This window comes from Taudactylus pleione, unplaced genomic scaffold (genome assembly GCF_031769625.1).
Source record: "Taudactylus pleione unplaced genomic scaffold, aTauple2 ptg000041l, whole genome shotgun sequence".
Lineage (NCBI taxonomy): Eukaryota > Metazoa > Chordata > Amphibia > Anura > Myobatrachidae > Taudactylus > Taudactylus pleione.
Window position 1 is genome coordinate 79,957,573 of NW_028284443.1, and position 19,513 is coordinate 79,977,085.

Sequence of the window (19,513 nt, forward strand, 5' to 3'; positions counted from 1 at the left end):
ACCATGCACAGTGATGGCCTGCACTGGCCTCCTACCCCTGTTATTATGTTCTGGACTCCTCCAATCAGGACTCAGCCCTCACTCCTCTGATAGTGATTTGACTGAGGCTGAGTGTCTCATAGCAAGCTCATGGCTTCAATAACTAACTGCATTCAACCATCAGAACTGCATGATCAACCAACAGAGCTTACAATGAGTACTGGTAGAAAGAGCATTATTAGCAATAATTTAATATATAACTTGGAGGTGGAGCAACTTGTATTCAGACTAACAATGCCAGTATTATGCAACCTGTTACCCTCTAGGTGTAGTTCAACTACAAACTCTAACATGCTGGGGGCAGAGATGGGAGTAATTTGGGAATATGATGAAGTCTGAAAGGGCAAAAGACTGTGTCTATTGATTGAGTGAGGGTGGCGAGGGACGGAGCTCTGCGTTCACCCTTTCATGTGGAGATAAACATGCTCAGTGCTAATTGTCTAGGCCACTACTCACACACAGAAATATATGTTGAACATGAGGAGAAAAAAAGAGAATTCATGCTGGGGGCATGTATATGGTAGTTACTGTAAATACAGTGGTATGATTAAAAGGTGTCGGATAATGCCATGGTAAAACATTTGGCATGGATGGATTGGAGAGAGAGATGAGTGACTGAAATCTTGTCTAGGTGCCCATGGGTGTAAATCTGGCCCTGTGAACACTGATTTGTATTTTTCACCAACTGTATGAAACATAATTTGTTTAATAATTCATAGAAATTTTACAGTTCATTGAAGCTCTGTAACATACATACAAAAGCCATAAATGTTTCTGTGAGCAACAAAGACAAAAGTGTTGCAGGTTGAGTCTCCCATATCCAAAATGCTTGGGACCAGGGGTATTCTGGATAACGGAATATTCTGTATTTTGTTATATTTTCATATCATGTTGAAATATCTGGGGAATGGGATCCCAATATACACACAGAATGCATTTATGTGTTATATACACCTTATACACACAGCCTGCAGGTAATTTTATACAATATTTTCAATCATTTTGTGGCTCAAGCAAAGTTTGTGTACAGAAATGAAATTCATTTGTTTCATATACACCTTATACACACAGCCTGAAGCTAATTTTATACATTATTTGTAATGATTTGTGCCTTAGACAAAGTTAGTGTACATTGAACCATCAAAAATCACAGGATTCATTATCTCAGTCATGCCAAAATGATTCCGTATTTCGGAATATTCCGTATTTCGGAATATTTGGATATGGGAGACTCAACCTGTACCACCTTCCTTACAGATCTATAGGCTAACCTGTAGTGTTATTTCCTTATACCTAACCCCCAGCTTACAACATGGCCCAAACTGTTATAGCAAGGGCTGAGTTATGAGAGGATGTCACATGACGGATGTAAGACATTCTAATGCACGTTTGTGAACTGGTTGTCAGTGAAGGAGGTGTTATATAGGGAGGGGAAATATACAGGGAGAACAATATTTTCCCCAATTTAAAAACCTTTGCAATGTAAATAAAAATGTTTAATCACTTTGTTTTGCAATACACGACAGGCTGTAGATGCAGAAAACAACAATTATAGTTTTGCTGTCTAGCTTGTCTTGCATGTATTCAGCTAATAGCCGAAGTGCTTGTTATTGTAGAGCGCTTTATATTTAACAGTGTACTTTCTCCAAAGTGTGATAATCTAAATCTTCTAAGACAGTTTGCTTTTTTCTCTAGGGTGCTACCTTTAAAATAGAGGATAAAAAGACACTGCAATAAGCCCGAGGCATTTGTACGCAGGAAGAGGGATCTGCCATATTAAATTATAAGGACAAGTAAACGTATTTTAACCATGTGTTGTGTCTGGATTTTAAGAATTTAGGGCTCATTCCAATGTGAAACAAAAATGTGAAGTTAGGCTAAAATCTGGTTTTATAAATATATGTGGAGTACATTTTAATGGGCTGATGTATTTATAACTATAATGTAAATTTATCACCTAGAAATGGTAAGTGCCAAAAGTATGCTTTTACAAAGACATGCTCAAAGAAAAACCAACATCATTTCGTATTACAGATGTGTCCTCGCTCATCTTTGCTACAGTCACGCCAAAAAGCCCCTTTAAGCGCACCTGGTCCCGTGAGCCTCTGGTAGCGCCTGGAGCCTTTATTGCCAAAAATGCGTCAAAGTCGTAATGCGATGCGACTAGGACGCACCAGGAGACTGTGCTGATTAATTTCATATGTGACATTTGTATATCTATGAACGACTTAGTGGGGTAGATTTACTAAAACTTCTAAAACAGACAAGTGATGTTGCCCATAGCAACCAATCAGATTCTAGCTATCATTTCTCTATTGCATTCTAGAAAATGATGAACAGAATCTGATTGGTTGCTATGGGCAACATCACTACTTGTATGTTCTAGAAGCTTTACTAAATATGCCACTTAGTCTCTCAATCAGCACGCAAAGTGCTACGGTGCAGCGGCCACAACTTTTTTCAGTCTCAGTCACACACAGATATACAAGTATTGCATGTCACATTAGATCACATTAATCAGCACAGTCTCCTGGTGCGTCCTAGTCGCATCACATTGACGCGATGGCGCCCGATGCTAGCAGAGTTGCACAGGACATGACGGCTCACTCACGCCAGGCATCTCACGCTGCATGGCGTATTGAGGCTAGAAGTATGCGGACACATCTGTACATTGCATTGACAGGTGTCCATACAACCGAATGTGAGCGTTCACAAAATATATGTTTGTACAGGTTTGAAACGGTAATGCATTTGCCAAATTCAACTTATAAAGTTAAAGTTAATGTCCATTATAAGTTGAAAAGTATGACTAGTAAGTCAAACTGATTTGCGGCCAAATCTGTGCATCAAATTACATAACACTGAAGCAGAGCTATGCTGTCTTTATATATGAACATGTGACATGCCCCCTTTTATATACTACAGTACGTTCATATTTTTCCAGCTTGCATCAAGTTGTGAAGGCAAAGTAGAAAAAGAGGAGGTGGATGGGGCTGTGATGATGCAATCGCTGCCATCTAGTGGGACTGGACAGTGATCATGTCATCAAGCTTCACCCATCTAAAAAAACACTGAGGGGAGGATGTACTAATATCTGGAAAGTGATAAATTAGAAAGTGATAAACTACCAGCCACTCACCTCCTAACTGTCATCTTACAGGCTGTGTTTGAAAAATGACAGTTAGGAGCTGAGTGGTTGGCAGTTTATCACTCTCCAATTTATGACTTTCCAGAGCTTAGTACATCTGTCCCTCAGTGACAGATTCTCAATGATACAATTCTACCTTATGATTTCCCCGACCTCCGTATATATAGTTTATTCACACTCTTTGCTGACTAAGGAGCATATTTCCTAAATAGCGTGTCGTTAAAGACGCTGATAGAAATCAATGTATCATCAGATATATCTAGCATTAATTCTATTACTGTTTGAAAACTCAGTCAAAGCTACCGATGATCAGCTCCTTAGTAAATCTACCTCTAGGAGCTACCATTATTATCTTAAAGTAGCTCAACCCTGAATAATCTGAGTACAAAGAATATCCTATAATTATACAAATTATAATATGTAATACAGACGTTCCTCACTTAACTACAGAGTTCCATTTCTACGACTCGGTCGTTAAGCGAGGACGTAAAGTGGCCGGGAAGCAGGACCCAGGCTGAGGGTGACACGTGCCTGTGTGTGCCCCACCTCCTCCGACAGCGCAACGCATCCCCTTCTGTCCTTCCCCTCATGGGAGGTAAGGTCTCCTGTGTGTCCTGTGCCACAGCCATGACCCCCTCTAGGACAGAGTCTGTCTTTTTTTTTGTATCAGTGCAAGACACAGCTGGTCGGAGCACCGGTCGTAAGTCCGAACAGTCGCTAAACAGGTAGGTCGTTAAGTGAGGAATGTCTGTACTTTGTTTTTCTTTTCTTAAATGTGGTAATGCACAGGCAAACATTGTAGAGGTTGCTATATATATTTTTAGCAACTTTATGTACCGTCATACGTGTTTTTTTCTATACGTGAAATCTCACTTTTCTTTATATGGGAGCAATAATAAACTTTTTCCTAAGCCAGCAGCTTTTCTGACATCCAAGGAAAGGTAAAACAGTGTATTACACTATAAAGTGTTTTTTATTTTTGTAACATCGGGTGTGAGTTCCTGATGAATTAAGATGAAAATGCACTGACAGTTTTCTGTAAAATACACAATCATTAACATACTGAAACAATTCTATATATTATGTATTGCATTGTTTGACAAGGAACTGAATACATATTGGTGCGCTCACCTTCAATAAACCTGTTGACGAGTATGTCTAGGTTGCTCTCGCCAGTGACAGCTTGAATTTGCTGGAAAGCTTGTTCGTAGGTCTCAATAGTCTCTTCTGTTGGGTCTCGCTTTTTCCTTTCTATCTCTTCTTTTTCTGAATACAGAGCAATAAACAATATATGTGTCCCACACAGTAATCACAATGTATACTGTAACAATATATAGTATCCAGCTATTTTCTACAATACATATATAGGAAAGTCATGCATTAAACAAATGACCCAAGCGATCACCTTGAAATAAATCAAGTTGTAATATAATCTAAAAATGCTTGGAATGTCAAATGATTATGTGGGGAAGATGTATCAAAGAGTGCAGAAGTGGACAAATGGAGATGTTGCCCATAGCAACCAATCAGTGTCTGTCATTTTATTGATTGTACTTGATGAATGCTAGCTATTGGTTGCTATAAGAAACTTCACCACTTTTTAGATAGCTGGACACAACTCCCCCCATATCAATCAGAATAAACCTTAGCCATGTACCAATACAGAAACAAGGGGTAAAGTTAAATTATTCTGCTGCAATATATTTCTGTTTAGAATAATTCTGAATTAATTTGAATAATAAATTACTTACAAATCATACTAACAGTTATCTGTTATGTGTTATACAACTATGACGCGCCACTCTTATGTAATAAATTCCGGATAATAATGTGGTTGAAAAAATGCTATCTTCTGATACATATTTATGTAATTAAAGTTGGTTTCTTTTTTCTTTTCCTTTTTCCACAGTCAGCAAAACGTTGCAACTGCCGCAGTTGACTCACTGGTTGCCGATTATTGGGACACAGAATGCAGACGCACACTCTAGGCACTAAGAACAATGATAGACAAAAAAAATCCTGATAAACTCTACAATTTGGTTGCCGATTATTATCGCGTTCCCTGCTGAATTTCTGGAATTTAAACTATTTGTCTGCAGGGGGTGCTGTGAAGGTTCTCCAGCCATACTTTAGATTTCCCGCAGATGGGAAGCATTTGTTTGGCACTGAGTACTAAGCAACTCTTTGCAATGATGTAAGCGATGAATACCTCTCCTGCGTCGGGCGTCAAGAACTTCCTCGCTGATGGAGCGTTCCTGAGTCTTGGTTCCCATGAACTCCTTGAGTCTGCGGTCGTGATCAATAACGCGTTGGAGCTCCTTGATCTCTGCCGTGTGCTGGTTTAGGTCCTTCTCTGCTCTTTCCTTCATTTGCTGCATTTTTGTCTGCGCCTCATCTCTTCAAAACAAATACAATGTAGGAAGATAAAACAAGGCTCTGTAAGGCTTGGCTTATGTTGGTGATGCAGAATTCAAAAATGACAAAACTGGTAACCACTGCAGTGTAAATGGAATCAGTATGTAATGCCGTCGTATGTGTTCCCGGCGGACGTAATACCGACGCCGGAAGCCCGAACAGTGGAGAACCCGACTGGGGCTCATAAGTACCCTAATCCTCCCCTCACTCCCCCCCAGAACCCTCCCTTAGTGGTGCCTAACACTAGCCTTCCCACTGGTAGTGCTTAACACTAACCCCCCCTTCCCGCACCCTAAACCTAACCCTCCCGGGGGGTGCCTCACCCTAAGTCCTCGCCGGTGGTGCCTAACACTAACCCACCCTTCCCCTAGCCTGACGCTAACCCTACCCGGGGGGTGCCTAACCCTAGGTCCCCAAGGGTACCTAAAACTAACCCTCCCCCCTGCAGCTAACAGTCCCCGATTTCCTTCGTTCGGGATGCCGGGCGTCGGGATTTCGGCGTCTGGCTAATGATAGGCGTCGGGATTTAGGCGTCTATCTTTAGTACCAGGTCGGAGTTCCAGCTTCGGGATTCCAACGGCCAGCATTCCGGGCGGTAGTAAGTTAACACATCCCATGTAAATATAAAACTAAAAGGAATAACACAAAAAAAAAGTTATAGCATAATTTTATGTATTATTCTCCAGATGTACCTGGCATCATAAGCTGCAGATGACTCATCAATTACTGTACTAATCTCCTTTCGAGTTTGAAGCAGTTCCTAAGTAAAGGAAATAAATAATTATTAAGTAAAATGTTACTGTACATGGTATGGTGCTTATCCACTTTTTACTGCAGCCTGTAATCTTGTTTCTGTCCTCACCTTTTCAAGTTTCCTATATAATTGATCAAAACGAGACCGCTCGATTCTCAGTATGTCCAGCTCCTCCCTCATCTTTGCATTTTTTGACAGCTGAAGGTTGAACCTTGTCAGAGCCTAATTACAACATATTGAACAATCAGGAGAAACAAAATGGAGGCATAAATACGGGTTTGGCAATGTCACATGACTGAGAGAATGACAATGTAACAATAGTTCCTATCAGAATTTGTAGACATGCTAAAAAAACAGCTAAGCTGGTTTACAGAAACATAAGCAACATCTATCAATAGGGGTTGTAAATTTCAAATATAGTTTATTAATATTATTAACATTACTATTTATTATTACCATTTATTTGTATAGCACCGGGTTTTTCAATTGGCTCTACAATTGGGTCATTTGCTTCCAAAATATTTTTGTAAGATGCAAAGCTAAGAATCTGTTTGGTTTAAAGACATGACCTTGTGATGCTAATAACTGCAACATGGCTATATTCAGAGGAGATTAATTATCTTATGAATCTTTCCTTTGTAATGTCTGAAATATGATGTACACTATAATTCTCTGCAACTGAAAAGCATTTTACAGTGTTGGGGAAACATCTACATGTATAGCACATGCTATCAGTTCTACAAATACTAGACAGAAACATTATTATTTTTATTTTTTTTACTGATGTAGTCATAAAATGGGATCTCCTGCAGAGGGAAGTGGAGATGGCTGATGTAACTGATACTGAAAATCATTTGAGTTTCATACAACCATGTAAAAAAATAATTTTATTCCAGATAGGAAAATACATGCTTGACTGCTGGTGTGTAAAGTCTTGCTTCTTCTAGCAGGGAAGCCGGGCATAATGGGGAAGATCGTATTGCCAGATATATTAATAAGTGAAAGTTGGGCGTTATAGGAGACGGTGGCATTCCCAGTTTATGGGATGGCCACAGCCTCTACCCCCTGAGCAAAACAACCTGTTTTTTACACATGTTCAGTGGTGACAAGGACTGGGCACTGCTAAAGTATCAGCGGGATGCCTGGTGCAGAGTATGGGCCTAATTCATACTGGCATGCAGAGCGCCACAGCTGCGATTTTTCGTGCTGCACATACATCTGAGGCCGACATCTACAGGACCATTCAAGGTAGCAGCAGGGAAGTCAGAGGGTTCTCCATTTGTGGCTAAATGGCTGTAACTGGATGGTGCTTGGGCAGCGCACTTTGCATAACTTTGCCGTGGGCATGTAGACAGAATTGCGGCCTATTAAAAAGTGAATGGGCGTAACTAGATATTTGTGGACATCATAGCAACTGTTTCTAAGGTTCCTTATGTACTATCCAATGGGGAAAAATATATGTAACACATGGAACTTTAACAAGTAAGATGGGCCCTCTCAGCTGTGGGTTGCATAGCGGCTGCTCTCCCTGCATGGATCTCTTGTTCCCAGGATAGGGCTGGGCGAAATGTGTGCTAATAATGAAGACTCTTGCTGTAATATGCAGCTGTATAGGGGCTTGCAGCTACATAGTTGTGGCCATCTCTGAATACAGGCGGAGATCTGCAACTATTTTCAAGCACGTAATGCGCCTTTTTTGCATGTGACTCTGGATCAGGCGCTATACAGTATGTGGGAAATTACAGTATTATGTATACACACATAAAATAAAACAAAAACAATGTAATCTATAAAAGTGACACTTGTAATAAAGACAGTCCCAAAGCCTCCCCTCCCCTATTTTCATGACTTATTTCAGATATAAATGAAGCTGCAATGAGCAGAATATATTGAGAATTAGAAGACAAGCTACTGTAGGTTCAGTCTGATAGAATGGATCCAATTAGATTCCGATGTAACTTTCTCAACTTTTTGAACTGTCCTGTACAATTTACAGTTATTGAAAAGATCTGGAACAAAGACCATTACTTATTGCTCACCCGGTCCAAACGATTCTCCATCACCTTCACGTTTTTATGTGACTGCGCATTTTGCTTTGCAGATCCAGAGGAACCTCTCACTTGTTTTCTCTGATCAGAATTTTTTTTTTCCCAGGATTTTATCTACAAAATAGTTTGTTTATTATATTGACCCTAGATTTTAAAAAGACTGCTCTTTTTTAACAGAGTTAATATTAAATTAAATGGTGTTTTTTATCGGTATAACTTGACAACAAAGCATACAGGCTTACAGTTAAGGCCCCCATATATCTGCGAAGGATTGCCGCAATTCCCAGTTCTGCCGGCATTGAAGCTGGGGGATTGGGAATATTCAACATCTCAATTCCCTGATCCCGACCCAAAAACGGTCGGAATCGACTGACCAAGGATTTTTAACATGTTGAATTTCCCTGTTCCACCAACGGATCGCTGATCATCGATGTCCACGGATCTGTGTTTTGAGGTCGCCAATTTGCCAGAACAGAGAATCACAGATCAGGGGTATGGGTCTCTTTAGTTGTGGAGAGTTTGTATGAAACGCATCTTCCTCAATTTGTTGGGAGAAGTGGTAACTCTCCTTTAATACTAATTTATATTGAGTACCTTATATCATTTTAAGGTTCATTGTACTGTTAAGTGAATGACTATTAAATAAGACACTTAAAAGTTACTAAGACGTCTCTTTTCATATTAAAGTTGACAAATACACTATACAATATAATAACATTAGCAAAGAGACCTGGCATATGCCAGTTCATCATGGTTTACCCCGCCCCCTACTCTATACCACCCTGCCCACTCCTCCACCCCATCTCGCCTCACTATCTGTATGCCGCTCTGCCTCCCCCATCTCCGCACGCGCTCTGAATACTTACATCCTGGCAGGTGCGTTTCCTATCCTTCTAGGGTCTGTCCCATCGCTCTAGCAGTGAGATCCATTCTGGGAGAGGCGCGTAAGCCTAGGGATGACCATTGGTGAGCTGTCCATCGATGGGTCCATCACTGATTACCAATGATGGAACAAAATCATCTATGGTGGACCATTGATGGTTTGCATCCCTCTATGGCCACCGCTGCTGGGGGATATCAAGGGCTGCGGTACAATCGGATTCGGTGGTGGGGCTTAGCTGGCAGCTGGGGACATGACATCAGTGCCATTGGGAAAAAGAAAAACAACATCTGTTCCTAGTCGGTAATCAATGGTGGAGAACCACTGGATCTCTGTCATCAATGGCAAAACCATCGGCGATCAGTAGTTAATCATCGAAGGCTGATGGCCATCCCTACGCGTGCCCCGGCTACCACTAAATGTTAGAGATGGGATAGACCTTAGAGGAATTTATATAGATGATCGGGGGCTTAATCACTTAGCCTGTTCACATATTATTTTTTGCTTTAACTATTACCTCCTGCTCCAGATCACTAATGGTTTGTTTCTCCAGGGCCAGCTGCTCATCCAACTCATCCTTCTGCTCTAGTAGGGAATGCAGCTTTCCCTGGCTGTCCTGGTCACGGGACTGATTGCTTCGGCTCTCGGAGATCTTTAAATTCTTCAGCAGTTCATCTCTCTCTTTTTCCAGTACACTCATCTCTGCCCTGCTCAGAGACAAACGAAGGACGGCAGCTGAAACATACTATAGTTACCTGGTATTTTATACAACATACAACAACTCCTTTTCTTAATGAGAAAATAAATAAATAAGTAGTGCAATACTTGAGCATACATCCTCATTACAAAAGTTATTATGTTTGTTTTTTATTTGTGAAAACCTATAAATTTAAGAAAACCTTTTACGGTATTTGGTTATAAGTCTGGTACGCGTATAGTACATAATGCAGCCTTTAAGGTATATAGTAATAAATACCAGCATCTAAATTTCTACTACCCCTAAGTCACTGGGACAGGTATCACAAGCAGCAGTTTTTGTGGCAGCAAAATGCAACCATTTAATTTAAAGCTGCGATTTTTACTGTTGAAAAAGTCCAAACTAATGGTTTATACCCAGTTGATAGGGCTTATACTGATTAAAGTAACAGTATTTGCCTTTTATAGTGTACTCTATAATAATACAATATTTATGTAAGGAATAAGAAAGGTAAAATGGAAGCTCTTTGAGAAGATCTATACATTTATATAATAATAATAATTAATAATAACACTACATACGCAGCCATTGCTGCTCTCATCATGTTATCCTGACATCTCTGTGTGTACAGTGCCTGCTACCTACACACCTGCAGCTGCTGGCTCTATGCTGACCTTACATCTGTGTGTACAGTGCCTGCTACCTACACGCCTGCAGCTGCTGGCTCTATGCTGACCTTACATCTCTGAGTGTACAGTGCCTGCTACCTACACGCCTGCAGCTGCTGGCTCTATGCTGACCTTACATCTGTGTGTACAGTGCCTGCTACCTACACGCCTGCAGCTGCTGGCTCTATGCTGACCTTACATCTGTGTGTACAGTGCCTGCTACCTACACGCCTGCAGCTGCTGGCTCTATGCTGACCTTACATCTCTGTGTGTACAGTGCCTGCTACCTACACGCCTGCAGCTGCTGGCTCTATGCTGACCTTACATCTCTGTGTGTACAGTGCCTGCTACCTACACGCCTGCAGCTGCTGGCTCTATGCTGACCTTACATCTGTGTGTACAGTGCCTGCTACCTACACGCCTGCAGCTGCTGGCTCTATGCTGACCTTACATCTCTGTGTGTACAGTGCCTGCTACCTACACGCCAGCAGCTGCTGAGTCTATGCTGACCGTACATCTCTGTGTACAGTGCCTGCTACCTACACGCCTGCAGCTGCTGGCTCTATGCTGACCTTACATCTCTGTGTACAGTGCCTGCTACCTACACGCCTGCAGCTGCTGGCTCTATGCTGACCTTACATCTGTGTGTACAGTGCCTGCTACCTACACGCCTGCAGCTGCTGGCTCTATGCTGACCTTACATCTGTGTGTACAGTGCCTGCTACCTACACGTCTGCAGCTGCTGGCTCTATGCTGACCTTACATCTCTGTGTGTACAGTGCCTGCTACCTACACACCTGCAGCTGCTGGCTCTATGCTGACCTTACATCTCTGTGTGTACAGTGCCTGCTACCTACACGCCTGCAGCTGCAGGCTCTATGCTGACCTTACATCTGTGTGTACAGTGCCTGCTACCTACACGCCTGCAGCTGCTGGCTCTATGCTGACCTTACATCTCTGTGTGTACAGTGTCTGCTACCTACACGCCTGCAGCTGCTGGCTCTATGCTGACCTTACATCTCTGTGTGTACAGTGCCTGCTACCTACACGCCTGCAGCTGCTGGCTCTATGCTGACCTTACATCTCTGTGTGTACAGTGCCTGCTACCTACACGCCTGCAGCTGCTGACTCTATGCTGACCATACATCTCTGTGTACAGTGCCTGCTACTTACACGCCTGCAGCTGCTGGCTCTATGCTGACCTTACATCTCTGTGTACAGTGCCTGCTACCTACACGCCTGCAGCTGCTGGCTCTATGCTGACCTTACATCTGTGTACAGTGCCTGCTACCTACACACCTGCAGCTGCTGGCTCTATGCTGACCTTACATCTGTGTGTACAGTGCCTGCTACCTACACGCCTGCAGCTGCTGGCTCTATGCTTACCTTACATCTCTGTGTGTACAGTGCCTGCTACCTACACGCCTGCAGCTGCTGGCTCTATGCTGACCTTACATCTGTGTGTACAGTGCCTGCTACCTACACGTCTGCAGCTGCTGGCTCTATGCTGACCATACATCTCTGTGTGTACAGTGCCTGCTACCTACACACCTGCAGCTGCTGGCTCTATGCTGACCTTACATCTCTGTGTGTACAGTGCCTGCTACCTACACGCCTGCAGCTGCTGGCTCTATGCTGACCTTACATCTGTGTGTACAGTGCCTGCTACCTACACGCCTGCAGCTGCTGGCTCTATGCTGACCTTACATCTCTGTGTGTACAGTGCCTGCTACCTACACGCCTGCAGCTGCTGGCTCTATGCTGACCTTACATCTCTGAGTGTACAGTGCCTGCTACCTACACGCCTGCAGCTGCTGGCTCTATGCTGACATTACATCTGTGTGTACAGTGCCTGCTACCTACACGCCTGCAGCTGCTGGCTCTATGCTGACCTTACATCTGTGTGTACAGTGCCTGCTACCTACACGCCTGCAGCTGCTGGCTCTATGCTGACCTTACATCTCTGTGTGTACAGTGCCTGCTACCTACACGCCTGCAGCTGCTGGCTCTATGCTGACCTTACATCTCTGTGTGTACAGTGCCTGCTACCTACACGCCTGCAGCTGCTGGCTCTATGCTGACCTTACATCTGTGTGTACAGTGCCTGCTACCTACACGCCTGCAGCTGCTGGCTCTATGCTGACCTTACATCTCTGTGTGTACAGTGCCTGCTACCTACACGCCTGCAGCTGCTGAGTCTATGCTGACCGTACATCTCTGTGTACAGTGCCTGCTACCTACACGCCTGCAGCTGCTGGCTCTATGCTGACCTTACATCTCTGTGTACAGTGCCTGCTACCTACACGCCTGCAGCTGCTGGCTCTATGCTGACCTTACATCTGTGTGTACAGTGCCTGCTACCTACACGCCTGCAGCTGCTGGCTCTATGCTGACCTTACATCTGTGTGTACAGTGCCTGCTACCTACACGCCTGCAGCTGCTGGCTCTATGCTGACCTTACATCTCTGTGTGTACAGTGCCTGCTACCTACACACCTGCAGCTGCTGGCTCTATGCTGACCTTACATCTCTGTGTGTACAGTGTCTGCTACCTACACGCCTGCAGCTGCAGGCTCTATGCTGACCTTACATCTGTGTGTACAGTGCCTGCTACCTACACGCCTGCAGCTGCTGGCTCTATGCTGACCTTACATCTCTGTGTGTACAGTGCCTGCTACCTACACGCCTGCAGCTGCTGGCTCTATGCTGACCTTACATCTCTGTGTGTACAGTGCCTGCTACCTACACGCCTGCAGCTGCTGGCTCTATGCTGACCTTACATCTCTGTGTGTACAGTGCCTGCTACCTACACGCCTGCAGCTGCTGACTCTATGCTGACCATACATCTCTGTGTACAGTGCCTGCTACTTACACGCCTGCAGCTGCTGGCTCTATGCTGACCTTACATCTGTGTGTACAGTGCCTGCTACCTACACGCCTGCAGCTGCTGGCTCTATGCTGACCTTACATCTGTGTACAGTGCCTGCAACCTACACACCTGCAGCTGCTGGCTCTATGCTGACCTTACATCTGTGTGTACAGTGCCTGCTACCTACACGCCTGCAGCTGCTGGCTCTATGCTTACCTTACATCTCTGTGTGTACAGTGCCTGCTACCTACACGCCTGCAGCTGCTGGCTCTATGCTGACCTTACATCTGTGTGTACAGTGCCTGCTACCTACACGTCTGCAGCTGCTGGCTCTATGCTGACCTTACATCTCTGTGTGTACAGTGCCTGCTACCTACACGCCTGCAGCTGCTGGCTCTATGCTGACCTTACATCTCTGTGTGTACAGTGCCTGCTACCTACACGCCTGCAGCTGCTGGCTCTATGCTGACCTTACATCTGTGTGTACAGTGCCTGCTACCTACACGCCTGCAGCTGCTGGCTCTATGCTGACCTTACATCTCTGTGTGTACAGTGCCTGCTACCTACACGCCTGCAGCTGCTGGCTCTATGCTGACCTTACATCTCTGAGTGTACAGTGCCTGCTACCTACACGCCTGCAGCTGCTGGCTCTATGCTGACCTTACATCTCTGTGTGTACAGTGCCTGCTACCTACACGCCTGCAGCTGCTGAGTCTATGCTGACCTTACATCTCTGTGTACAGTGCCTGCTACCTACACGTCTGCAGCTGCTGGCTCTATGCTGACCTTACATCTCCGTGTACAGTGCCTGCTACCTACACACCTGCAGCTGCTGGCTCTATGCTGACCTTACATCTGTGTGTACAGTGCCTGCTACCTACACGCCTGCAGCTGCTGGCTCTATGCTGACCTTACATCTCTGTGTGTACAGTGCCTGCTACCTACACGCCTGCAGCTGCTGGCTCTATGCTGACCTTACATCTGTGTGTACAGTGCCTGCTACCTACACACCTGCAGCTGCTGGCTCTATGCTGACCTTACATCTCTGTGTACAGTGCCTGCTACCTAGACACCTGCAGCTACTGGCTCTATGCTGACCTTACATCTGTGTGTACAGTGCCTGCTACCTACACGCCTGCAGCTGCTGGCTCTATGCTGACCTTACATCTCTGTGTGTACAGTGCCTGCTACCTACACGCCTGCAGCTGCTGGCTCTATGCTGACCTTACATCTCTGTGTGTACAGTGCCTGCTACCTACACGCCTGCAGCTGCTGGCTCTATGCTGACCTTACATCTGTGTGTACAGTGCCTGCTACCTACACACCTGCAGCTGCTGGCTCTATGCTGACCTTACATCTCTGTGTACAGTGCCTGCTACCTAGACACCTGCAGCTGCTGGCTCTATGCTGACCTTACATCTGTGTGTACAGTGCCTGCTACCTACACGCCTGCAGCTGCTGGCTCTATGCTTACCTTACATCTCTGTGTGTACAGTGCCTGCTACCTACACGCCTGCAGCTGCTGGCTCTATGCTGACCTTACATCTGTGTGTACAGTGCCTGCTACTTACACGCCTGCAGCTGCTGGCTCTATGCTGACCTTACATCTCTGTGTGTACAGTGCCTGCTACCTACACGCCTGCAGCTGCTGGCTCTATGCTGACCTTACATCTCTGTGTGTACAGTGCCTGCTACCTACACGCCTGCAGCTGCTGGCTCTATGCTGAACTTACATCTGTGTGTACAGTGCCTGCTACCTACACGCCTGCAGCTGCTGGCTCTATGCTGACCTTACATCTCTGTGTGTACAGTGCCTGCTACCTACACGCCTGCAGCTGCTGGCTCTATGCTGACCTTACATCTCTGAGTGTACAGTGCCTGCTACCTACACGCCTGCAGCTGCTGGCTCTATGCTGACCTTACATCTCTGTGTGTACAGTGCCTGCTACCTACACGCCTGCAGCTGCTGGCTCTATGCTGACCTGACATCTATGTGTGTACAGTGCCTGCTACCTACACGCCTGTAGCTGCTGGCTCTATGCTGACCTTACATCTGTGTGTACAGTGCCTGCTACCTACACGCCTGCAGCTGCTGGCTGTATGCTGACCTGACATCTATGTGTGTACAGTGCCTGCTACCTACACGCCTGCAGCTGCTGGCTCTATGCTGACCTTACATCTGTGTGTACAGTGCCTGCTACCTACACGCCTACAGCTGCTGGCTCTATGCTGACCTTACATCTCTGTGTGTACAGTGCCTGCTACCTACACGCCTACAGCTGCAGGCTGTATGCTGACCTGACATCTATGTGTGTACAGTGCCTGCTACCTACAAGCCTGCAGCTGCTGGCTCTATGCTGACCTTACATCTGTGTGTACAGTGCCTGCTACCTACACGCCTACAGCTGCTGGCTCTATGCTGACCTTACATCTGTGTGTACAGTGCCTGCTACCTACACGCCTGCAGCTGCTGAGTCTATGCTGACCTTACATCTCTGTGTACAGTGCCTGCTACCTACACGCCTGCAGCTGCTGGCTCTATGCTGACCTTACATCTGTGTGTACAGTGCCTGCTACCTACACGCCTGCTGCTGGCTCTATGCTGACCTTACATCTGTGTGTACAGTGCCTGCTACCTACACGCCTGCTGCTGGCTCTATGCTAACCTGACATCTTTATGCACAATTCCTGCTGTCTCAATGCCCATTCCCTGCTCCTATGTCACCCTGCCATCTATGTGTGCGCAGTGGCTGTCCCCATTCTATCTGCTATTCCACAAACTTATAGTCCCTGGGCCTGATTCAGACCCGGTCGCAAGCGTTGAGCGCTTGCAACCGGGTCGATGGTGGCCCACAGCGCATGCGCACGACGGAGCCAGCTCCGTCGTGCGCATGCGCGAGACCCGGCTAGCGATGGGCAGTCCCTTGCTCTGGGTCTCGCACCAAAGGGGGCGAGCTGTCGATGTTGAGTGACAGCTCGCCCCCTTTGGTGGGCAGGCCGGGGGGGTGGCTGCCCAAACGGAGGCGTTCCCATATGAACGCCTGCCGTTTGGAGGCGGCCCCACTGACATCACTCGTGATGTCAGTGGAGAGATTCCAGCTCTGTTAGAGCCGAAATCTCTCTGGGGCTTGCGGCCACGAGATCCTACCACAAGGGTCTCGTCTCAAGCCCGATGGTCGCAATGGTCTTGACCATCGCGACCATCAACCTGGCCGCTCGCTATAGCTGTGGGTTACCCACAGCTATGCAAGCAGCCGGGTGGCCGCACAAAAAAAAAAATGCCATGATTCATAGTGAGCACTCTTTCATAGCGTCCGGCTCTGAATCAGGGCCACTGTCCTTATGAGAAAAAGGATTATTTTTAATAAAAAAAAACAGAACAGATCCTATTGCTGGAGCATCAATGAAACATCCACCATTGTCTGAGAAAGTGCATCTGTGTAGCATATCAATGATTAACTGTGTCATTGTCAACTGTGCATTGATGTATATAAAGACATATAGTATCCATCAGTATTGTTGCCATTTGATGTGAAATAAAGGTCTATTTGCTGCATTAATGACATTCACATCTACAGCATATTAACGATATTCAAAACCATTCCAGTAAATTCTACTGGAGCAGTTTCTGAAACCTTGTCATAAGTCACACATCAAATTCATGCTTAGTCTGTGAAAACTTAAAGAATCTTCCTACCACTAGTTGTGTCACTCATTAGTGTCTGGCAGCAGGGATGGAGAGAATGACATGTGCTGTTTAACTGGTGCTGATGCTGTCTTTAATTTAAACTTTAATGCAATCTGCTGTGCTAGCAAAAGCAGACAATGCATGTCACACAGCACAGCAGAACAAAGGCAGTGGATCTGGAATGTTAGGACTCTGTAAATTCAGAACAGCTATCCAGTCGTACTTATATAGATAAATGAGGATGGAGTGATGTAAAGTTTAGGATCACACGAGATGTCAATCATTGTCTAATTGGGATGAAAGTTGTAGATGGCCTCTTGGGATTGGTGCGTTTTGTGAAAGCTTAAACAAGCAAAAAAAACTGTACTGCATCTGGAGTAAGAGAACCTCAGACCAGAATACTATGCTGTTTGCCTAATAAGCAATCCCTTTTATATGTGTTATGTAAGCAGACCACATTAACAGTGTAAAAATAAGTATATGTATAGTCTCCAGCATCCACTACAATATATAGTAAGGCGTTAATGGGGTGGACAATACGTGGCCCTCCAGCTGTTGTTGAACTACAAATCCCAGCATACCTTGCAACAGTTTTAGCATAGCCAAATAGTAAAACTGTGGCAGGACATGCTGGGATGTGTAGTTCTACAACAGCTAGGGGGGCGCTTATTATCCACCCCTACCTTAATAAGACTGAGGTGATAGGATAAGGAGAGTTCCTGGTGGTGAGGCAGTGTATAGCATGAAGGAATTGGTGATGATGAATGAAGGACGGGAAGGAAAGGATGATGTAGTTACTACAGATAAATGGGACAACAAATAGAGACAACCAAATGAACAAGAGAGAAGAGGAAATTAGATGGAGGCGGAATCAGTGACAATGATGAAAACCAGCCAGTTGTGGACCATGTTATCATTACATATGAACTGTAGGCTACTCATTTTTAAGCATTTATAATATTCCCTATATAATTATTCCTCACCTTACTGAACCCCGAATGATAAGAAGGAACCCTGTTTATGCCTGCCCTCTAGCTAACCTTCTATTTAGATAACATGTATTTGGTAATAGTCACAGATTCACAATGAGTGTAACAAAATGTGTTCCCATTGGAACAGCCAGGACAAGAAACAGAGATGGTAAAAGTATGGGTACTAAGTACTAGAACTTATCCTCACTGCCTACAACGGCACCAAACCATTGGGTTCTCCGACCTGCTGCTTATTTGGGTTTTATGACTACTAATGCTGTAATGTTTATAAACCTTGTCAATGTCCTGCAATATTTTGTACTGTAATTCACTTTTTTTTTGTTTTGTTCCTATTGTTTCCATTTATGTACTTTGTAAGGCACTGCAGACCGCCTGTGGCACCATGAAAACGAAGGACAATAATAATAAAGTAACCAATCAGTCCACTAGAACATTTGCAGTACTACATCAACCTGCAGTAATCAGTGCACTAGAATAGTTGTAGAAACAGAACAAGCTGTAGTAATCAGTGCACTAGAACATTGGCAGAACTAGACCGAGCTGTAGTAATAAGTGCACTAGAACACTGGCAGAGCCATACTTTTTTAGCGAATAGCGCATTTTTAAATAAGGGGCAAGGACAAAATTACAAGATTCTCATAGAATCGCATCATTAGGTCACGCCCCTTACTCGCGAACCCGCCGGTCCGCAAAAATTTTTTCTTTATTCTGCCCACTTCATTAGGAAGTGGGCAGAATGCGGGAGAAGTGCCTACCCTTCTGTGGGTGCAGGGGTTACCCGACAAATTGGAAGCCTCCCGGTCAACAGGTAATACCTGTGAGGTCACTGTGGCGGGGGTGTCTGGCGGTGGCGCTGGTGTTTGGCGAGGGGCATTGGCTGCGCTTGGTTCTGTGCGGGCACATTGTCACTAGGGGCTTGTGAGGCCTGGCGGTGTTTCCGTTCCGCTCGGCATGGGTGCCGCCATCTAGCCTTCGGCCATGTGATTCAGTTGTCCAATCCTGGTGGGTCATGTGCTCTCTCCAGCCAGTCATAGCGTGGCACTTGGTATTTAGGAAGGTCCAGAGCCTTCCTTCCTTGACAGTGCAACAGCTGAGAGAGAGTACCTGTGCCTTAGCTGCCTCCTTGGAAATGCTACCTAGCCTGTTACCCTGCCTGCTCCAACCCGCTGGACCTACCCTGCACCTTCTATTTACCTTTCCAGTGCCTGAGTACCTGAACCTGCTGTCTCCCTGCACCTTGCCTCCACTTACACCCAGCTGGACTACATCACCTCTGCCTGCATTTGTTTTCAGATCACCATACCTGCATACTGGAC

At 45.2% G+C, this 19,513-nt stretch overlaps 1 protein-coding gene across 1 annotated transcript in view; it reads right to left on the reverse strand.

The window, feature by feature from the left end:
* LOC148538282 (outer dynein arm-docking complex subunit 1-like) overlaps positions 1 to 19,513 on the reverse strand; it is a 107,352-nt gene that overhangs the window by 51,747 nt on the left and 36,092 nt on the right. The window contains exons 4-9 of the mRNA XM_088457405.1: positions 9,802 to 9,991; positions 8,396 to 8,518; positions 6,465 to 6,578; positions 6,295 to 6,362; positions 5,397 to 5,584; positions 4,319 to 4,453 (exon numbers count right to left, since the gene is read on the reverse strand). Coding sequence (XP_088313531.1) covers positions 4,319 to 4,453; positions 5,397 to 5,584; positions 6,295 to 6,362; positions 6,465 to 6,578; positions 8,396 to 8,518; positions 9,802 to 9,991 — 818 coding nt within the window. The remainder of the gene's footprint in view (positions 1 to 4,318; positions 4,454 to 5,396; positions 5,585 to 6,294; positions 6,363 to 6,464; positions 6,579 to 8,395; positions 8,519 to 9,801; positions 9,992 to 19,513) is intronic.